Consider the following 23,890-nt stretch of genomic DNA (forward strand, 5'->3'; position numbering starts at 1 on the left):
CCAAAGACACAGAAAACCCAGAGGGTGACATGTTTGGAGCATTTGGTGAAGAGTCACTGCTTTGAACCCATGAATGAAACTGATGGAAACATATTTATCATATTCAAACAGCCTGTTTTTTTATTTATACTTTTTTTGTGATCAGTGCTCAAGTTGACGTGTGTTCATGTCTGCACAGTGAAACACTAAAGACCAACTGTTTTCAGTAATTTTGTTGCGCAAACACAAACTAACGTCCGTGAATATTCTTTTCTTTTTCTTTTCTTTTTTTGTTGTTATTGATGAGAACCTTTTTGAGCGGATTCATGAGACTCGTTACCGGCAAAGTGTCCTCAGAAGGTTTTTCGAGCCTTTTCGTCCCAGTGGAGTGGGACCAGAGCGGCCGGAGCTGACCGCATCCCTCTGGAAGACCGAGCGGACAGCAGCTGCGTAAAGGTAGGAGGACCGGGCTCTGAGGGTCTGAGGTCTGAGGGTCCGGAGGGGCATGACTGGGCTTATATCTCACTTCTGTTTAAATGCTTTTTAAAAATATTTGAGCTCTTTGTGATCTGCTCTAAATGTTGGAAACAGAAGTGAGGCTCAGTTTCTGTTTTTTTGCTCAGTGCGTCTCAACAGGTTGTGCGTAAAAGTTGTGCGTTACGCTCTCATCTCTGCTCTGATTCCTGCTTTTTCTTTTCCAAACAAACGAAAACAAAACGAAAAAGTCACTAATTTGTTTGTGTTCTGTTGTCAGATCCTTTATCCATCCGGTCGAATCAGTGATTTACACTTCTATCCTCATCAGGTTTTATTTATTATTATTATTTTTTAATCCTTTAAACTGTCTCGGTCTTGGCGCAGCCTCTCACTGGAACAGGATCATAAACTGCATTAATGACGTTGCATTTTTACGTCATTGTTTGAGGTTTCTTGGCCAATGGCAGGACTGGATTTGGGCACGTTCGGTGTGCCTCGTAGTCGGAGCGCGTAATTTGATGCGTAACATGAACACTAGCATTTGTGCGTCCATTGAAAGTGAATAAGGTGTATTTAAGACGATGTTATGATGAATACGATGAGGTTGAGTGTGTAGACTAATTATAGAGTCCAGACCAGGTTCAGACCAGATCCAGGTCTAGACAAGTTCCAGATCCAGACCAGGTCCAGACCAGATCCAGGTCCAGACCAGTCCTGTATGTGCCATGGTGTGTCCCAGGTGCCTGTCCGGTCTAGGTTGGGATCAGATGCTGGTCTGGGTTGTGATCGGATGCAGGTCTGGGTTGTGGTCTGATGCAGGTCTGGGTTGTGGTCTGATGTAGGTCTGGGTCGTGACTGGATGCAGGTCTGGGTTGTGGTCTCATGTAGGTCTGGGTTGTGGTGGGTTGCAGGTCTGGGTTGTGGTGGGTTGCAGGTCTGGGTTGTGGTCCGATGTTGGTCTGGGTTGTGACCGGATGCAGGTCTGGGTTGTGGTCTGATGTAGGTCTGGGTTGTGACCGGATGCAGGTCTGGGTTGTGGTCTGATGTAGGTCTGGGTTGTGGAGGGTTGCAGGTCTGGGTTGTGGTGGGTTGCAGGTCTGGGTTGTGGTCTGATGCAGGTCTGGGTTGGGATCAGATGCAGGTCTGGGTTGTGACCGGATGCAGACTTGTCTCTGTTGGCGTCCTCCCACATATGAACCCAAATGCAAATGCACATCTGTCTCCTCCGTGGACGTGCTCTTGTCTCCGTCCGCCCTTCTTGTCGTACATATGAACCCACATCAGGAATGTTCATCTGTGAGTTGGATGTCTAAACATTCCTGACATTTATCCCTGATGCATGCCTGGGCTTCCGTCCTACACGTGGACTTCCTACTGTCCTGGACCGTCCTTTCATACATGTTCATGTCCATGACTGTTTCCTCCGGTCAAACTCCTCTGTCGTCCTCATGGAACTGTTGTGTTTGGACGTGTTTTCAGACTTTATTCCTTTCATTTATTTCAGTTTTGTGTCAGTGCTGTTTCCCACCCAGCCTTGGGAATGGGTGGACTCCTCTAGACCTTCAGTACGAACCCTCTGGATGGAGTCACACACATGGACTAACTGGTCCACTGCAACTCACTTTAAACCAACTGGTCAGGGTTCAGGACCCACTATCACCCCCCAATGACAAGACAAGACCCAAAAGGACTAAAGTTAACCCTTTCATGCATGAATTATGAAACAAGTACCTAGATTTTATTTTTTTTTAGATTGATTTTATTTCTCAAAATTAGGCTTAAGTTGAAATGTATTTTGAATTTTTTTAAAAGTTTTATTAAGAAGATATTTTCCCTCCTCAGACCCAGGAAAGGAAAAGTTTGGGCTGTTTTTAATTCAATAATTGCAGATGCTGGAAACATCATGATACAACAGGTTTTACCTACGGTTATAAATAAAGTAACCTTGACCTTTCAGATGCTTTTTTAAAATGTTATTACCTCTGCCAGGAGGTATTGTGATTGCTTTGCTTTGTGTGCACGCGTGTTTGATTGTTAGCAAGATAACTCAAAAAGTGATGGACGGATTTTCATGAAATTTTCAGGAAATGTTGATACTGGCACAAGGAAGAAATGATAAAATTTTGGTGGTGATCGGGGGGTGGGTGGGGGGGCACTGATCTGCCTTGGCGGAGGTCTGCGATCTCCGAGTGCTTTTCTTGTTTTATGGAATGTCCTCTGCGGTGGACAGTTGTTTTTGTTGTTTTTTTTGTCTAAAACTGTGAACCTCTGGTCCAAATGTGGACAGTAAACCCATGTCTGGGTCTGAGGAGGTTCTCTGTAGCAGATCCTAGATCAGTCCACATTCTCCAACTCAGAGGATCCTTTAGTTCATTGTATGTCTGAGGGTCTATACAGACTGAACACATGTGGTTTGGGTTAGGTTTTAGTCCAATGGAGGTCAGACCAGATCTGATGGAGTCCGTGCCAGACCTGAGTTTAAACATCATATGAATAGAACCTTTTGGTTCTTCTTTTATGGTGTTAAATGTCTGGTGTTAATTATCATCACAGTGCATTAACGCCCCCTACTGTTGGGGGTGTGAATGGATGGGGCTCAGATCCATAAAATAAAACACAGATTTGTTTATTTAACATTATTTTAACCCAGACAAAGGCCCAAAGACCCACTGGAAACAGGTTTGGACCCACTTTAGGGTCCTGACCCACCATTTGAGAACCCCTGGTTCAGACCTCTATTGTACCTGGACCGATAGAGACTTGACTTTAATTCACAGGTTCTGCATAATCTGCATGTGTGGATCTACTCCAGACTGTGGCCCACATGTGGTCCAATAGCTGACCCTGACCGGCTCACATGAGATCAGTGGAAAATTAAAAGTCAATGCAAATATGTATCAGTATAATAGATGGAACCAATACAAGGACAGTGCTTTTATTTGGAAGGATCTGCTAAATGAACATAATTTCACATGTATGTTCTGTCCTCAGTGTTGGGCTAATGAACTGATTGGTTTGATGGTCTGTTTAAGACCATGAAGATGTCAGCAAAAAATACAGATTCATTCAGAAGATAGAGTTTTTAACATGACATGGACTTCCAAGTATTTCTTCCCTGAAGTCAGAGATAAAGAAAAGAACAGAGACGTGCAAACAAACCTGGATGCACTTATGGTTTTTCATGTAAAGTTAATCACTATATTCATGTATGAATATCATTGTATTGTTTCATTTACTCATTTACTGTTTTTATTTTATAGATATATATTGAGCAGAGCTGCAGGTGGTGTCCCCCCCCCCCCCGGTCTACTCAGACTAACACCATTGTCAGTCTCTAGGACAGAGAACAGACCCCAGAAGACATTTAGACCTGATTAATCCACCAAAGTGTGCTGGACCAGTGTTCTAATCTGTGAGGATGTTTGACACACATAGTGAAGTGCAGACTCATCAGAGCTGCAGGCTGTTCAGAGGGAGCGCTTTACTACTCACACTAATATATCTGGTCCCTATTAGGGTTCCAAACTGGACTCACGTGCCGTTACTGCTCACAGTGAGGGTTGGTCAGAACAGAGGCCTGAGGGCTGGAAGCACAACTACTGAAGGAGACCAAATACACAGCCCCCCCCCCCCCCCCCCCCCCCCCCCCCCCTCCCAAAAACACACTCACCTCAGCACCTACCTCATCTTTTTACATTAATGCTACAGTTTTCCAGGTTCCCTCCCAGAAAAAGAGAACATGTGTCTGTGAGTGAGGTTTGGATTCCCACTACCTCATCTGAAGTCACAGAGAATCTCACAGGGAGGGATGATGCCAAAGCTGAAGGGTCCAGGAGTCACAGTTTACCCCAAACCAACACAAACACACGTCTGACAATCTGCACAACAGGCTTAATGTTTGGATTTAACCAGTATTTAACCAGAAAAAGAGTCCTGACTGACACAGGCAGCAGCAAATACAACAGACTTACAGAAGACACATTTTAAACACAGAACACACGCATTTGAACATAAATACGTACTAAAAATAACACTTACAAACAGATTAGGAAAAACTAGTGCCGGTTATGCAGTCATTTACTTTGTCTACATTTACTCGCCTTTAAGATGCAAGATTCAGTGTCCATTTACAACAGAGGTTCCTAACCTTTTTTGGCTCATGACCCCATTTTAACTTCACAAATTTCTGGAGACCCCAGACATTCAAAATGGAGACTTTTTTTTTTTTTTTTTTTTTTTTTTTTTAATTTTTTCTAAAATTAATTTGTTTTTAGACATGTAATAGTTCACTATACTACGTTGCAAATAAACGTAAATTTTAGAGGACATTAGTCTATATAATGTATATTATTATGGACGGAGGCAGTAAAGCCAGGTGTAGATTACTGCACAAAGGGAGATTTGGATTTTCCTTGGTCAGGATATGTACAGTCAGTCCAGCTTGCATTTACAAGGCTGACGATTAATACTGAACAAACAAGAACTCAAACTATGAATTATGAAAGAGCTGCAGCATCTGAAACCGACCACAATGAACATTTGACAGATAAATACAAACACAGTTCTGCAGTTTCACAACCACAGTATGTCATGTCTTTTATGTATTGGGATTGTCTCTCTCAACTCACAATATATGTTTTATTAGTAAGTTGTTTTTTTTTTAATCAATTACTAGAAATTTCAGGTGACCCCATTTGAATTCCAGGCGACCCCACGTGGGGTCCCGACCCCAAGGTTGAAACACACTGATTTACAAGCTCATTTGGAAATATTTCCCTGATAAAATGTGCAACATTCTAAGTCCAGATCTGCCCTTCTGTCTATTGTTTGTCTGTGTGTCCACTCATGTGTCCGTTCACAGGGAGGTAGACTTCCTGTTTCCAGTGTCTCTAATCTGTGTCCTGATAACAGTCGATGCTATGAATAGTTTGTGAAGTCCAGATAAGGGTCAGATCAGAGGCTGGTAAAAGGACAAACATGATGATGCTCCAGAAGCTGTGTTCGATTCCAAGGACATGTCCACGTCACACCACACCTTTTACTATCCCATCTGTTTCCTTGTCATTTTCCAAAAAGTGCTTCGTGAACACAGAGTTGTTTTAGGAAATATCTGCGTCCGCTTGAAGCCACTGAAACCATGTCGTACTGATGCCAGGCCTGTGGGTGGTGGTGTGATGCTCTCACAAAAACAGAGAAGAAGACGTGGAGTATGTGCATAAATCTTACTTGGTTGTAATGGGTCTGATCCAGTATTTCCTCCTGGTTGCCCTTCTCCACTCTAGATCCAAGAGCATGTAGTGAATATTGTATCTATGGTTGTTTGTTCCTCATTGTAATGAAAGAGTAGATGAAGATTTGGATTCAATAGTTCCAATCCGATCAATAACTGTTGCAGCACCAGCTCTACTCTGGAGCAAGGTTAAAGTAGTTTTGGATTTTTCACTATAGTTTAGTTTTATTTAGTTTTGACTTTTTTTCCCCTCTAATTCAGTTAATTAGGTTTTCGAGCAGGTTTGCTACTTTTTATTAGTTTTCTTTTTTTCTAAATGCTTAGTTTTAGTTAAGTTTTAGTATAAATTTTAGGTTTGTCGTATCTTTTATCTTCTTTGCCGTCGAATTCAAATCCCAGACAGGACTCTGCTGCTTTCTCCCAACTTTAGTCTCCATGTTTCCAGGTAGAGTGGGGACCAGAAGATGACTGGAAACCACAAGTGACCACAAGTGATGGACCGTAAAGTGTCGTATGGTGTCGCTAGCTAAAATTGCTCGAGCGAAATAAATCGATTTCGTATCAATTTGACATTGACAAAGACAAAAACTAAGGGAAATTTAGCCATAATTTTGATACGTTTTGGTTAGTTTTGTAAGCACACAATACAGTTTCAGTTAGTTGTCATTTTTTCTTTTAATTACAGTTTTTATTTATTTCAGTTAACGAAAATGTTTTTTTCAATTCTAGTTTTCGTCATTTTGTTAGTTTTCGCTAACGATAGTAACCTTGCTCTGGGGTTCGCCGTTGGTGTTGTTGTGGTTGTTGTTGTTGTTGTGAAGTGGCGTCTTACTTCCGCGGTGAAAGGTTAGAGAGGTGGGACTATGACATCATCGTTTTAGAAAAGTTGTGGTTTGGTCATACAGATGAAGATGTGAAACTGGTGTTTTCAAATTTATCCACTCTGGGACCCAGTTTCAAAAACCTGCGGTTTCAGCGACTGAAAACACTGGTTTCATGTGTACGAAAGGACAATCCAGTACAGAAGTTTTACAGATGTGACTGAAACCGTCTTCATCTGGACAGGGTCTGAGACTGAAACCTTCCAATGAAAACCTTACTTCAGCATCCACACTGATTGAAAAGAGAATTTAAGATAAGGATGAAAATAGAAAAACTAGAAAAGTAAAAAAAAAAAACCCCAAAACAAAACAAAGTGGCATTTAAGAACAGCAAAAAGAGAATGAGCAGAAAATATAAGCTATTATTACTGAGTAAACATATATTTACATAAATGTATAATGTAAATTGTATTAAACGCTCCAAAATGTGTTGTGTAATTGCTGCAAATGTAGAAAAAACCCAAACCCATCCTCAGACACGTGGTTTAAGGGACAGGAATGTAGATCTGTACTTTGGAAACGCTGGAGGTGGTGGCGTGAGTCCAATTCTGCAGCAGAACGGGGGTTAGCCTGGGTTTGGTCCATTTACCCCCCCTTAAGTCCTCCTTCACTCACCTCCTTCTCTTTTTTTTTTTATTTTCTGCTCTTATTCATTCACAAAACCAGGGAGCGAAGGATGAGTCAAAGGAAGACAGAGCCAAAATACCAAACAGAACCTCTTGGCTTCAGATGCACAGTGGTTGTTTAGATGATTGAGTCCAGCTCCAGCTCCATTAAACCACACTACAGTTCTACAGACCAAAGCATGCACACAGAACCCTGACACCATGACAAACAGCTTTAACACACTTCTCAGCCTGGTGGGAACTGGTGGGATTGGCCACTTTGAGTTTTATCAAAGCGGGTCGTAACAGGCTTCAGAACCGGGCCGGGGGGTTCTGCACCTTCACCACCTGATTCTAATCAGTGTGTGGTTAGTGTTGACTTCAACAACAGCACTGGGAGCACATGGGCGGTTTACGAGGAGGAAGAGGAGAGGCAGCCACTTCCTTTTATGACCCGTCTGACCTTTTAGTTCATTTAGCGGATACAGTTTCAAAGCGTCCACTGTTCACCGCGCATCCACTCTGTTCTACAACCGTTCTACAACCGCTGCTTTTACATCACTGACCCAAGTCTGGACATTGTTCTTCCACTTCTTCATGTTTTTAAAGAACAAACTCATAATAATAATCATGTGTTTACATGCAGAACGTATTGGATCTACAACCACAGCTCCACTAAACGTGTGGTTCTCAAACTTTCTACAGTGGAGTACCCCCTGAAATGTACTTTTTACAGTGGAGCACCCACCGAAATAGTCTTTTTACAGCGGAGTACCCCCTGAAATAGACTTTTTACAGTGGAGTACCCCTGAAATAGACTTTTTACAGCAGAGTACCCCCTAAAATAGACTTTTTACAGTGGAGTACCCCCTGAAATAGACTTTTTACAGTGGAGTACCCCCTGAAATGTACTTTTTTATCCAAGTATCCCCCAACTCTCACTTCAGTGTTTTTGATTGAAAAAAAAATTGTCTAAATGTGTTCCTGTGCCAAAGGTGTCTGTTTATACTTACAAAACTGTGTCGATAAACAACATATATTTAACTGCATTATATTAAAAAAAAACAAGTTTTTTAAAGTAAATTTTGTGCAAAATATCAACTGAAAAGTGCCCTGTCACTGATAAGAAAAATAAATAAATTGGTCATTGATTAATAAATGAACCTTTCATCAACAAAAAATAATAACTGAACTAGAAGCACTCGGAGAGCGCAGACCTCCGCCAAGGCTGATCAGTGGGCCCCTCCGTGGGCCCCCCCACCCCCGATCACCACCAAAATTTAATCATTTCTTCCGTATCCCATTTCCAACAAACCCTGAAAATTTCATCCAAATCTGTCCATAACTTTTTGAGTTATGTTGCACACTAACGATCAGTGGCCCCCCCCCTGTGGGCTCCCCCCACCCCCGATCACCACCAAAATTTAATCATTTCTTCCTTATCCCATTTCCAACAAACCCTGAAAATTTCATCCAAATCTGTCCATAACTTTTTGAGTTATGTTGCACACTAACGATCAGTGGCCCCCCCCGTGGGCCCCCCCCACCCCCGATCACCACCAAAATTTAATCATTTCTTCCTTATCCCATTTCCAACAAACCCTGAAAATTTCATCCAAATCTGTCCATAACTTTTTGAGTTATGTTGCACACTAACGGACAGACAAACAAACAAACAGACAAACAAACAAACAAACAAACAAACCCTGGCAAAAACATAACCTCCTTGGCGGAGGTAATTACTCAAACTCATTTTGAATAATATAAAATATAAATGTTCTTCCAAAGCTTAAACAAGATGATTGACAATAAAACTATTATATGAAAGTATTTGTTGTGTTTTATATTTCAGCATTAGTTCTGATTATTTTTTAAAGGGTTAATTAAAGGGTTAAAGTGTTACTACTTGTTGTGTTGTTGTTGAGTGTAATTCGTTTGATGTTTAAATCCTGTCTCCTCCGTTATCACAGGTGTTGATATTCACTCTTTCCTCTTGTTTAACCAATGCCGTCACAGACACAACAATAGTCAGTAGTGAGTTCATCACCAACCAGACGTTCAACTGGAACCACCATGGACATGTGGTCATGTGGACATTTGGACATATGGGGTTGGGTCTGTTCTACTGTTAGTGCAGATCAGATGTATGGTGTTGGATTCACAGATCCACTTTAACCCCATTTTCTGGGTTTGCATGTCCTTTTTCAGTCCAGTTTTAGTCGGACTAATGCATGTATTCATTTTTTAAAGTGTGTTGTAAACCCACTGAAAGCTCCAGTCAGGAGGTGTTGAGCATTTCCACTCTGCTCTGCCTTGGACGGCGGCCAAACGTCCAGTGTTTCCCAGCCTCGCCCTCTGGTCTGCCTCGTCATCTGCTGAGGAACATGCGTCCTTCTACAGCCACCATGAGGATCGTCTCCTCTTTAATGCTCTTCATCCTGGTCTTTTCCAGCCCAGATCAGACTCAGACACACACCCACATTCTGATGCACGCCATCACACTTCCATTTGTTCGTTCACTATCTGAAACCCTCCCTTCCACTGTCTGCTCTAGGCCATGACATGAACATATCCAGTATTTATTAACCCTGTCAAACCTGACCCATTAAAATTAGCCACAAAATTCACAATTTTTGGAACTAAGATGTTTATTAGACCTTTTCACAAAATCCAAACAAAACATTCTGCCATATCATTTTGTTTATTGGGTGTTTTTATAAAGTCCCTTATATAACTGCAGTATCAAATTTGTTAAATTTTTACCACAAATTAACTGTACCATAAATAATTAATTATCAAGTAACTATGCATTATTTCAGTACATGAAGTACTTATTTAAAAATGAATAACAATCTAAATGTTTTTCTTAATGTAACTTTTTGAAAATTACCAAAGACTTTCCTGCAAAAAGTGTGTGGACAATTTAACGTTTAGCACCCATATTGAAAAGGACAAAAAAAGCCCTTCCATTGGCTGCAGTGGGACGATAGTCCACCAAGGGGGCAGAAAACAGGTATCGGGTCAAATACAACAGGTTTAGAAGGAAAATATTGATCTTATTGATTAGATAGAGGTCTGAGAACCTGGTGTAGCACATATGATACAATTGGTTTTGAAGGGTTTAGGGACTGTGGTTGTGATGTGTCACCGTGGGTTCAGGGTCTGTGCAGCTTCTTGTGAAATGCGTGATGGGAAATGAGTCAAGGACATAAAGAAGAAATGAAGGAGAGTCTAAGGCTCCGTTCACAGCAGGTCTAATGCACAGTTTGGATTTTTGGGTGAAATCTGATTTTTTTGTGTGTTGGTTCATATTCCACATTAAATGCGACTTCTATCAGTTTTGAGTCTGAACTGAATGTGACCCTGAAGTGACCCACATGCACTAAAGAGGTCCTGATGGAGTCTGAGACCACGCAGACACACACTGTGTTCACAGAAGGAAATATGGTTTTCCTCCACTCCAACCAACAACTGGGACCAACAACTAGGACGTTTGTTGCATTTCAATGACGTAAAGGTTGAATAAATGCGACCTGGACGTTCAGACTGAAGTCACATTGGAAAATATCAGATCTGGATCAGATTTAGGACCACATATGAAAGTGGTCTGGGTCAGATTTTGAACCAGATATGAAAGTGGTCTGGGTCAGATTTAGGACCACGTATAAAAGTGGTCTGGGTCAGATTTAGGACCACATATGAAAGTGGTCTGGGTCAGATTAGTGCTGTTTAGACTGTCTTTAACAGATCCGATTCAGGTCGCATATGGGTAAAAATCAGATTTGGGCCATTTACCTGCAGTGTGCTTCAGCTTCTGTCAAAGTCGTTAATTTTACTTTCATAACTGTAGGTCGACTGATTCATAAGGCTGTGAAATGACCATGACTGTAAATGTAAAACCGATAAAACCACTGGATCAACTTTAGATGAAGATGATGAGGAGGCTTTTAGCAGAACTCTGTTGTGCTGCGTTCATGCTCACAGTTGATGAACAGCCTTTTGTGGCTCTGGAACTGTACGTCATGTCCTTGACGCAGCCACAGGTGTGAGGCCACTCCATCTTCAGGGCTGCATTAAAACGTGATTTGTGAATCTGCACACAGCGGTGGATTTGTGAGCGTTCCACTCCCAGTGTCTGCTGAGTCACGGTAACATAAAGATGTAGTGGGGGTGTTATCTCAGCTCCAGCGGCTGTGGTCTTTGGCTGCGGTTCAGATCTGCAGTAATGGCTCTCACATCCACATCCACATCCAGGACATGATGTATGGACACGGCCGGTCTGCAGAGTCCTGTTAGACTTTATGTTCCAGTGCTGGCGTCCATGCTGACAGAGATTCCACTTCCTGCTCTCCAGGGACCTCAGCTCAAACTCCTCGTCCTCCCTCCGTGGGGTTAAACATGCACACGTGCACACATGGCATGTCGTCAGCGGCAACGGCCCGGCTTAACGGTGTTCATATACAGTATATGTGAACGCCATCCGCTGTTACGTAACATGCATGTGGTGATTCCTCTGGCAACAATAAATCACTAATCCACAGAACCGGCTGTTGAACCTGACTGTAATGGACTTCTCAAGCTGAGTCAGTCCATTTGGTTCCCACGGAGACAGGTTATCCCAAAGACCCTCCATTCATTCATTCATTCTGTAAAATTAGCATTAGCATTAGCATCAAATATTAACATGAGTGATAATGTGACGTGTTGCTAAATATAATGAGGTCAGAAAATAGATGTAAGCCTGTTTTTTCATTCATATGTTCATTCACTTATTTATTCATTTTAGAGTATTAGCATTAGCATGAGTTATTATCATGAATGATGTTGAGTGTTGCTGAAGACTTTTAATATGATTAGAAAATACAAACAAGTGGTCATTCATTCATTCATTGTTTATTCATTTAGTCATGAGGCAAATTTAGTGTTAGCATGAATTATTAGCATGAATGACTGTGAATGGTGCTGCTAAAGTTTGAAGGATAGCGCTTTCCAATGAGATCAGAAACGTAAGTCCATTCATTCAGTCTGCAAAATTAGCATTAGCATGAAATATTAGCATGAGTGATATTGTGAAGTGTTGCTAAAGTAACAAGGATAACACTTTAATGCAGTGTGTTTCAACCTCTGGGTCGGGACCCCATGTGGGGTTGCCTGGAATTCAAACAGGGTCCCTTGAAATTTCTAGTAATTGATAAAAATAAAAACTTACCAACAGAAAATATATGGTGAGTTGAGAGACACAATCACAATCCATAAAAGACACGACAAACTGAAGCTGAAACTGAAGCACTGTTGTTCTGTTTATCTGTCAAGTGTTCATTGCGGTCGGTTTCAGATGCTGCAGCTCTTTCATAATTCATAGTTTGAGTTCTTGTTCAGTATTAATTGTCAGCCTTGCAAATCCAAGCTGGACTGACTGTACATATACTGACCAAGGAAAATAAAATTCTCCCTTTGTGCAGTAATCTACACCTGGCTTTACTGCCTCCGTCCACAATAATATACATTATATAGATTAAATGTCCTCTAAAATTAACCTGGATTTACAACATAGGATAGAAAACTATTTTAGTTTAAGGGGAAAAAAAAGTCCCTGTTTAGAATATCTGAGGTTGCTAGACATTTGTGATGTTAAAATGGGGTCATAAGCCAAAAGTGGTTGGGAACCACTGCTTTAATGAGATCAGAGAATGAATGAATGTATTCATTCATTCATTCTTCATCTTTTCATCTCTTGTATAACCCTCCATTTGCTCTTTATTGTTGTAAATGCCTCATGTTTGTGTTAACACAGACTCTGTAATGGGAGTTTACTCATGAGACTTAATAACGTCAGAAACTCTGTGCTGTTGCATCAAACATAAGGTCAACATAAGACAGACAGACAGACAGAAACACACACACACGCACACACGCACACACACACACACACACACACACACACACACACAAATACACACACGAGTCAAGGAAAAGTAACAGTTCCAGGATGCAGACGCTCAGTGACATCATTCACATGCACTAATGATGGCTTCAAAGACAGACGCCGACTGTTGGACAGATCTGCACATGTGCATCATCCATGAACCCAGGTGTGAGTCCACATGCACAGCACAACACAACACAGCACAATGACATCATCCACATGTGTCCAAGATGCCCTCCTCTCAGATCCTCCAGTAGGTTTTATCTCCTCAGACTGAGGACAAATGTGATGACCAACCTGACTGAGAATTAGTCTGGGTTTAACCTGTGTCTGAGAATTAGTCTGGGTTTAACCTGTGTCTGAGAATTAGTCTGGGTTTAATCTGTGTCTGAGAATTAGTCTGGGTTTAAACTGTGTCTGAGAATTAGTCTTGGTTTAACCTGTGTCTGAGAATTAGTCTGGGTTTAATCTGTGTCTGAGAATTAGTCTGGGTTTAATCTGTGTCTGAGAATTAGTCTGGGTTTAACCTGTGTCTGTAACCAGTCTAATCCAGATTAAACCAGTCTAATCCACACCAAACCAGTCTAATCCAGACTAAACCAGCCTAATCCAGACTAAACCAGTCTAATCCAACTCAAACCAGTCTAATCCACACCAAACCGGTCTAATCCAGACCACAGGTGGTCTACAGATCTGATCATCATCTCCTGAACTTCACCTAACTCCTGGTTTTCCTTTACCTGTCTATGACACAACAGGAAGTGACCTCTTTTCCTGGGACTTGTAGCTTTTGGGCGTAAACACCTGGTTGAACCTGGTTTTATCACAGATGTGTTTGTTCGTTAGTATCTGTCTGACTTGGAAGTTTGATGTCAGTATTTGGGTGTAGTTCATTTAGATGCACGTGTAAAATGGACATTTGATTTGAGTTTCTATAGTTTATAAAATGAGTTTATATTGATACTCCTGTTCATTTTTCTGTGGTTTGAAAGGACTTTGTCACATTTCCAGTTTTGAAGGCTGTGGAGGTCTAGTTCTACGGTGGCTTCTAAAGGGTTAACAGGTGCGTTTTGTATTTGATGTGTGTATGGAGGGTCTAGTAAATGAACAGCTGACGTTAAGAGCTTCTCCACGTGCCAGAGGAGGGTTTACAACGGTCATGGTTTTCTCATCCAATGATCACATGAACAAACCATCATGTGTGAATGTTCTGGTCTGTGCTGGTCTGGGTTTGGACTGTAGACCCTGTGGACATGTTGGTCTGGGTTTGCACTGTAGACCCTGTGGACATGTTGGTCTTTTATCCACTGTGTCTTTCTCCTGCCCTGTCTTCAGCTCTTTTCACCCTGAGTGTTTCTGGATCCCTCCCTCCATCTGTCTTGTGTATTTAGGTGTGGTGCACAGTATTCCTGCCAAATCACATCCACTGCTGCTCTTTGTGTTCTGCTCTTTTGATGACTTTATGGCTTCCCATCATCAGCGTTTTCAGAGAATGACTTAAACATCTAATGAGTGAAAGGCCGTCACCATGTGTCTGATTGGTCCTGATCCACCAGGGGGTGCCCTACTGACTTCATCATGTCCAGGGGTCAAACCTTCTGTGATCTTTGCTCTCGTTCATATTCATCAGATCCACATATTCTCCTCATCCTCCTCTGTACGTCTGTCACTGAGGCTTTCCTTCTTCTTCTTCTGTCAGTTTTTCTCTTGTCGTCAAGGAGAGAAAATGCACACGTGCTGCATCTTAAAATCTGAAAGCCCTTGTCTTCTTCTTCTTCTTCCCACGGAGATATAAACAGATGACATCACAGGGTGGTCCGCTCGGCACTGAGTCGAGCCACTCTGAGTGGGTCTTCGTGGGTCTGCCAAACAGATGGCGGTAGCAACATAATGAGGCCTGGAAACAAACTCAGCATTTGAAGCAGAGGATTGTGTTGAACAGAATGCTGTCGGACGGTCCTCCCCCGATACGAGCTCCTTATAAGGGGAATTCTACCAAATGTTCTCAACTCTGTCTTTATTATGTTGAAGAAAAAAACTAATCGTCTTAATAGTTTCTGTGAAGTTTTCAGAGTGTTTAGATGTGTGGCGAGGGCAGAGCGCCCGTTGGTTAATTAGGTCAAGAAATGTTGTAATTTGGCCCAAACACACAAAAGGAGAGTTGGAACAACTGGCCACTCACAACCCTGACATTTAGACGGAGATGTGGGGAGAGGGAGGGAGGGAGGGAGGAGTAGGAGAGGAGGAAACTTTACTGCCTTGAATGTGCATTAAGTCAGTATACGTGTTCAGACGCCGTGAACACATATGTCTGCACTTGGACTTAATCTGCATGTAGATGTTTCCACAGACTATTCATTAAATGCTGTAAACTGTGACCCCCCCCCCCCCCCCCCCCGTAAGAAGCAGACAGGAGAAAATGTACTGCAGCAAAACTGGTATTTAACACTTAAAGAATCAGTCAGATTTAGTGTTCACTATGCATCACTTCTACTAAAGTACACATTTAACGGAACCAGAACATCTGCTAAAACCTCAACAAAACCAAGTGTCAGAAAACAAATAACAGTCTGAGATCAGCGTATGTCAGGAAGAATTTAATAGAACAACAGATTTCTGTGGAGGTTCATATTTGACCAGGTCATCATTCTTCTTGGTAGTTCTTTTACAGTTGCAGAAGTCTCTAGGATGAGGGACGAAACATTTTCAAAAGAGCTAAGCCAGTGCAGTTGACCCGAGAAGAACTACCAAGAAAAAAAAACAACAACAGAGCAATGAGACGAGATAATGAATGTTACCTTTGCTGTTTTCGGATCATAACTTGGTTTTATATGAATGAAGCCTCTGCTATTGATGCTAATCCATCGGTTAGTGTTACATTGAAATGGTTCAGACTAAAACAAATGGACCAGAGTTTAACAGATTAAAGGGAACTGAAGTCCTGAAGCTGTTTTAAAACCACAACACTCACTTGACAAAATAAAGAATTTTTACCTCTTAGTTCAGGTTTTACCGGTCTGCTCTGGACTTGACTGAGTAGTTTTCTGACTTTGGTGTTTTAACATTTTAATCCCGATCCAAAATGACAGAAAAACAAACTGATTGAGGCACCAGTGGAACCAGCAACACTCATGTTCTGTGACGTAAAATTCCTGTTTTTATCAGAGGAGTCTGGCGGCTGTAACTGGAAAACCCTCTGTTGACCTCCACCACAGCTGTGGTGATGTTCTCCCATCAGCTTCTCCAAAATGACCATAATACACGGAATATTAATGAGGATATCATATATTCACACTAAAGAGAAATCCTTAAAAGTACCAAAAATGGAAATCTGTGCAAGATATCACACTAAAGTGTTTTTTATTTGCTTGTTTTATTGAATCTGTTGTTTCCAAAGTCACTAAACTCATCTTTTTCTTTTAATTCCAGATGAAATGTCAAAGAGTCCTCACCTACCTGAGGATATTTGGGACCACCATGTTTGGTGTGTCCCTCCTGGTGGGCATCTCCACCGCCTACATCATGGGCTACCAGTTCTTCACCACAGCACGCAACCATCTGTCGTTCGGCCTGTACGGTGCCATTTTGGTGGTCCACCTCATCATTCAAAGCCTCTTTGCACTCCTAGAACACAGAAACATGAGGCGGTCCCTAGAAACGCCAATCAAGTTGAATAAATCGCTGGCGTTGTGCATTGCGGCGTATCAGGAGGACCCCAACTACCTGAGGAAATGCCTGGTGTCGGTGAAGAGGCTGACGTACCCGGGGATCAAGGTTATCATGGTGATTGACGGGAACTCGGACGACGACATGTACATGATGGAGATTTTTAAAGAGATCATGGGTTGGGACAAAGTGGCCACGTTCGTTTGGCGGAGTAACTACCACAACAGAGGTCCAGACGAGACCGACGAGAGCTACGCTGACAGCCTTCAGCACGTCTCCAGGGTCGTCCTCAACAACAAGTGTGTGTGCATCATGCAGAAGTGGGGAGGGAAGAGAGAGGTGATGTACACCGCCTTCAAAGCACTGGGCCGGAGCGTCGACTATGTTCAGGTAAGATGCTAACACTGACCCATGGAGGAGACGGAGGACATTAATGAAGTTAAGAAAGGAAGGAGAAAAGACTAGTTATCTCCTGAAGGTGGAGACGATGCCTGGAGATAATGTTCCATGACACAATGTAGGACTGTGACTGATTTAAGGTGGTGTTACACAAAGGTTAGAGAAGTTGACAGAAGGACAGGACAGAAGGAAGGTCAGGAAGGAAGATGAATCAGTACATTTACACATTTTTTACAGATTATTGCATCAGTTCAACTAAAACTGGACTTTAAAAATACATGTATGTGTGTTTGATGGATGCCCAGATAATATGATTAAAGTGGATCTGCTCCTGCATATGAACAGACAAGTCCAACTGGAACCAGACCAGGTGTTCTGACCCTGAATCCAACATCATGCATCTGATCTGCACTAACAGTAGGACAGACACACAATTCCAGATGTCCACATGTCCACCGTTGTCCATGGTGGTTCCAGTTGGACCTCGGAGTTGTCTATTGGTAACTGTTGACTATTGTTGTGTCTGCGTTGCTTAAAAAGAACAAAGACTGAATATCTCCACCTATCGTAGTGGAAGACACATGATTTATGCATCAAATCATTTACACTCTCGTACAGGTCGACTGGGACAAAGACAACAGTCGGTTTAGTTGAGCTAACAGTTGACCATAGCTTGACGAAGGTGAACATATAAACGTACTGATTGAGATGCAAACGAGGTTGGTTGAGCTTCAGGTCCAGAGGAGACGAGGGCAGAGGGAGGACTGGGGGGCGGCTGCAGAGGGTGGGGGGTGGGGGGGCTCTGCCAAGTCAAACATTGGGTTCACAAAGAGTCCTTTGTGTTGCTTTTAGACGGATGGTGGTGTGTGCATCATGTTGTGAAGCGTAGCGTGAAGGAGGGCAGCAGTAGCTGCTGTCTAAGTGTAATAACAGATCTGTTACATCATCTACATGAGTTCACTCAGGTAATATGTGTGGTCATGGGCTGGAGCCACTGATCTGCTTATTCTGTCAGTTCACAGCACGGGAGTAGACTGCTGGGTGTGAATGATGTACGTTCATGAATATGGATTATTTTATGACATAGTCTTATTGTGACGTTGGAATCTTATCATTGGTTTCACTTCATCTGTTCTGTAACAGTGATGAACGCCAGAAAACTCCTTTAACAAAGTCACAAAGAACTTCTTCCAAAGCTGCTGCTGATGCCAGCGCCCATACACATCTGTGCTGTTTTTATATCACCAGTCTGTAACAGATGGGGTTTGTTAATAGAAACTGGGCTTTAAGACTGTTTTCATCACCTGAGTTTGTGTGAGAGGAACACTACCATTTATGGAAGAAAAACAAGGAAGCAAAACACATCCAAAAGACAGAGGGGTGGTTATAGGCTGATAAAAGTCAAGAGCACTTCTCTAATCTTTGTTTCAAAGGTTTATCAAACACACATTCTGTTATATTTGATTCAGACCATTAACATTTGTAGTTGGATTCATGACAACCTTTAATTTATTTCACATGCTGTCTATGTTTTCCCACCAGAACTAAGACAGGGAATCACTACAAATAATTTCATTTTAATTTGTTTGTTATTGTTATATTTCGAATTTAAAACCAGAAACAACAACAAAAAAAAAAAAAAAAAAAAAAAGAAAAAAAAAAACCCCAAAAACCCATATTCTACGGGACACAAAGTCCCATGATCCACACAATAACTCTAAAATATTACACATATCAAAAATAAACTCTGTTCATGCCTGTATACATGATATACACTGTATATAATAGTCCATTATTCATAAAACACATTATATACGTTGTATGATAATACATTAACCCCAGCCCTATTAATACATTCTATATGTCATACATGTGCCAGATTAGCTGTGATAGTGATGGTTTATTTTCACTCAGGTGTGTGACTCCGACACGATGCTGGACCCAGCGTCTTCAGTGGAGATGGTGAAGGTTTTAGAAGAAGACCCCATGGTGGGAGGTGTAGGAGGAGATGTTCAGGTACAGACGCTAAACCACAACACTAGAAACACGGTCCTGTCCGTCTCATGTTGTCTGATGTATTTCACGGCACCATCTCGTCCTTGTTTCTAGATTCTGAATAAGTACGAGTCGTGGATTTCCTTCCTGAGCAGCGTGAGGTACTGGATGGCGTTCAACATCGAGCGGGCGTGCCAGTCCTACTTCGGCTGCGTGCAGTGCATCAGCGGGCCGTTGGGAATGTACCGGAACTCTCTCCTACATGAATTCTTGGAGGACTGGTACAATCAGACCTTCATGGGATCCCACTGTAGTTTTGGAGACGATCGCCACCTCACCAACCGAGTCCTGAGCCTCGGATACGCCACCAAATACACAGCTCGGTCCAAGTGTCTGACGGAGACACCAATCACGTACCTGCGTTGGCTGAACCAACAGACTCGGTGGAGTAAGTCGTACTTCAGAGAGTGGCTTTACAACTCCATGTGGTTCCACAAACACCATTTATGGATGACGTACGAGGCTGTGATCACAGGGTTCTTCCCGTTCTTTCTCATCGCCACCGCCATCCAACTCTTCTACCAGGGAAGGCTCTGGAATATTCTGTTGTTCCTCCTGATCGTGCAGGCGGTTGCGCTCATCAAATCCTCGTTCGCTAGCTGCCTCCGAGGCAACATTGTCATGGTTTTCATGTCCTTCTACTCTGTACTGTACATGTCCAGTCTGTTGCCGGCAAAGATGTTTGCGATAGCGACGATCAATAAGTCTGGATGGGGGACGTCTGGGAGGAAAACCATTGTGGTGAACTTCATCGGGCTGATTCCGATATCAGTCTGGTTCACGATCCTCTTCATCGGGATCATCTACACCGTAATCCTGCAGACTAAAAAACCCTTCCCTGAATCTGAGAAGCTTGTTCTGGTGATTGGGGCGGTGGTCTACGCCAGTTACTGGGTCATTCTGTTGACGTTGTATGCTGTGCTCATCAACAAATGTGGGAAGAGGAAGAAGGAGACGCACTACGACATGGTGCTGGATGTATGACTCCGTACATTTACCACTGAACTCTTCATGTTTTTGGGAAACAGATGTTGCTCTGGAGGCAACGTTGGTTGAAATCAGCTGAAATGGGCAAAGAACTGGAGCTTCGCAAAACCAAACCACTTGAACGTCCAAATATGTACATGGCAGCGGCTGCTTTTTGTACATTCATGACCATAGCATTCATGATGTTGGAATATCAGTATGTGTATGAGAGCTAATTCGTACCCCGGCTAACGTAACAGGTGAAGGTCATTGAGTGACAGAAGGTGGGATGACCCCATCACATACAGTGTACTGCGAGAGTGCTAGGCTTTATAATATTAGCTACCTCTTACCCATGTCATTTTCACTGGGCTTAAACATAACATTAGCAACTTCGCCAAAGAAACTGTGGAGGTTTAGCTTTGCCCATTGAGGTTTTGCTCAACCAGTGAGAACATCTACCTCCATGGTATCATTGTGTCTCCGAAACCTTGGAACGCTCTGACCAAAATAAATCAAACAACATGTTTCCTTTGGCAAAGGGAGGAAAAAGACCACCTCATAGATCGATGCTGAGGTTTCAGTCAAACTACCAAATATCCACGTGTTCCCTGTTCACGGCGGCTGCTGTAAAGAGTAAAATAAGCGCAAAATAAACGGAACATATGGAACAGAAACAGGAACATTTTGTAGGACGTAGAAGACGCGTCGATTCGATGGCTGAGGCGACATGTTGGATGTGATTACTGTAAACTGTAGCGGGGTCGTCCACTGCATCTGTCCAGTGACTTAAGTCATTCAGGAACATCTACAGCATCAATAAAACAAGCTGCAGAAAGGGTTAAAAGGCAAACCCGTCCTTCTACATTTAACCCTTTTGGAGTTGAGAGTCAGAACATATTTATTGAGACTCCACTGCAAAAAAGGGGTGTCCAAAAACAAGATAAAAACACTAAATCTGAGGACAAATGGCCTCAAAACAAGTGAAATGTCTGTCCATGCAGCAAGAGAATTTCACTGGACAAGATTTCTTGAATTCAGATGTCGAATCTAGAACAAAGCAGGTCTACAGATGTATGAACACTTAAAATATTAACTCTTAAAACAAGATAAATAAACTAGGGCCCAGTTTACACGACTACGCTCTCAGGTGAAAATGACAAAATATTTGATCAGATGTGCCTTTTGTTTAGACGGCAACAGCGGGGGCTGAAAACGCAAAAAAGTGAAACTACCTTCCAGAGTGGAAATCCTAAAAACACTCCACTCTGGCATCACCGTCTAAAGGGTTAAAAACGCAAAACTGCGTTTTCACATTGTGTAGAGTTTACATCACAGGCACGCGCCAGTACAGGAAGAAGAGTATTTCCCTTTGACGGACCTTCAAATTTCCCTAGCCGCTCTAATTTACATCCAAGAGTCGTTTTAGCTATTGTCATATTCTGTTTCCTGTTCTGTGATTATATTTGGTTCTAAGAGAGAACAGGAAGAAAAGTAGAATGGCTCTACGTAGGCTCTTGGTCTGGGTGGTGGTGCTGCCACCTGGTGTATGTACTACATCCATAAATAGGACATTTCACACACTTTAGCGTGTCCGTCTTCTTGCAGATATTTCCCCAAAACACATGTCTAAACTTGGAATTCAAAGTGAGAACGCCACTTTTGCGTTTTCAGTTCAGATCTTTACCGTCTAAAGGTAGCCTTAATGTAAGTGTTTTTTTATCTTGGTAAGAAGCAAATAATTGTCCCAAATGTTGACGTAAATGCACCGTATGTTTGGAGCATCGACGTTACAGTGACAGCTTGTCCAGATGCCTCATGGGTAAAGCCGACGGTACAGGTGGAATGTGAAAACAATCAGGTCGTGTAGAATCTGAACCGTTGACATAAAGAACTACACATACGTTCTTTTCGGATCCTTTAACCTTTATTCCCAGAAGACGTGACTGCAGTATTTTTCTCAGCGTTTACAAAGCGATGAATCTCAAAGTGATCACTGATTGGTAGATGTAATCTCCATCGGATCAGCTGATCAGGTGAACATGTGACCAGAGAGATGGCGTTTACTTGCTGCTGTGACTGTTTTATTTTTTACAGACAGTGACTTTTGTTTGACTTTTTTATATGAATGATAAATGTATGATGCAAAATGATTTAACACTATTTTTATTAATGTGTTTCTTTCTGTCGAGTCGAGTTAAAACCACCAAGTAAACATAGCGAACGCGTTCCAATCCAAAGATTTACGATTTATATCCTTCCATGTGCCCTTTTCTCGTTTCCTTCAGACACATGAAGATGATGTTTGTTCATCTTTACTTCTTTACATTTGCTAAATTTAGTAACAGATGACAGAAAACTCACCGTGTGCAGGATAAAAAAAACTGCGACAGCGTATTAGGGCCACGGAAGAAAATAAAAACACTGTCACTATGAGAATAAACTTGTAAAATATCGAGATAAAACCCATAATTTACAAGAATAAAGACGTAATATTTTGAGAATAAAGCCGTAGTTTTAATAAAACTCAGAATTTAACAAAAATAATGTATTTTTATGAGATTAAAGCCATAATATTTTAAAAAATAAATTCTCAATAGTGTGATAAAAAGTCATCATTTATAAATCTTAAACCTTAATCCTTGTTGACAACAGTTTCCAGTTACAGCAAACGCAACAAACAAAGCATCAACTTTCACTTCTGTTGGAGTGGACGACTAATGCTAATGTGTTGATGGTGGGCAGGGCTAATAGGCTCAGTATTTGGTGGGTGGGGCTAATAGGCTCATTATTTGGCCTTTGTGCGTAAACCTCAAATGAAAGTAGAACCTCACAGAATGTTCATTGTTCTCCGTTATGAGACCAGTGGGTACGACTGTATTCTGGTAAATTATGTTTTTTTTCCACCTGTTTTTAAATTACAATGTTATTCTAATAATAGTATGACTTTATTCTGGAAATATGATGACTTTAATCTCATAAAAGTACGACATTATTTTTGTTTTGGTAATTTTTTTTTTAACTACAGCTTTATTCTTGAAATATTATGACTATTATCGTAAAATTGTGACTTTTTATGTAATCGACTTTATTCTCATAAAATTCTGGGTTTTATCTTGATATTTTATTCTCGTAGTGACAGTGTTTTTATTTTCTTATGTGGGGCTAATACATCTTTGTAAAAAACTAGCTGAAAACAGGAATGTGAATCAGGGCAGAGGGTGGAAGGGTTGGTGTTTTGGAATGAACCCAGTCCGATGTTTGCTTCAGACCAGGACCAGACATGAGTTTAACTTTAATGCACTTTTATGTCGGTCCTGGCGTCCGGCGTGATGCTAACCCAGATGAAATACCTCAGTGGTTCTCTTTGCATTGCATCAAAGTGTCAGGATGCCGTCCACATTCTGAAGGTCTCAAGTAATTTATGATCCGTTTGTGATATTAAATATAAAAATGTTCTTTTTTTATGCACAATTCTTATTAAGTCAGAGCTGGATTTTTCTGCCTTGTCGGCCCTTTGCTGTAGCCAAAGTTACGTGTATTTTAATGCATTTTTATATAATAGACATTTTTATTCTATTTTTGCTTAGCTACCAAAGATTCTTTATTTTCATTCATGTTTTTATAAGAAAATGGAAAAATTGTATTGTTGTGCTTTCAACTGTTCTAACATTGACTTGTGTATCTGACCAAACAATGTGAAATT

At 41.6% G+C, this 23,890-nt stretch overlaps 1 protein-coding gene across 1 annotated transcript; it reads left to right on the plus strand.

The window, feature by feature from the left end:
• The first annotated feature begins 260 nt into the window (after positions 1-260).
• has2 (hyaluronan synthase 2) lies at positions 261-22,943 on the plus strand. Its single transcript, XM_030157338.1, has 4 exons — positions 261-435; positions 16,528-17,154; positions 19,078-19,179; positions 19,273-22,943. The coding sequence occupies exons 2-4, from the start codon at positions 16,528-16,530 to the stop codon at positions 20,200-20,202; spliced, it is 1,659 nt and encodes a 552-aa protein (XP_030013198.1). The 5' UTR covers positions 261-435; the 3' UTR covers positions 20,203-22,943.
• The last annotated feature ends 947 nt before the right edge of the window (positions 22,944-23,890 follow it).

This window comes from Sphaeramia orbicularis, chromosome 16, assembly GCF_902148855.1.
Source record: "Sphaeramia orbicularis chromosome 16, fSphaOr1.1, whole genome shotgun sequence".
NCBI classification, from domain to species: Eukaryota; Metazoa; Chordata; class Actinopteri; order Kurtiformes; family Apogonidae; genus Sphaeramia; species Sphaeramia orbicularis.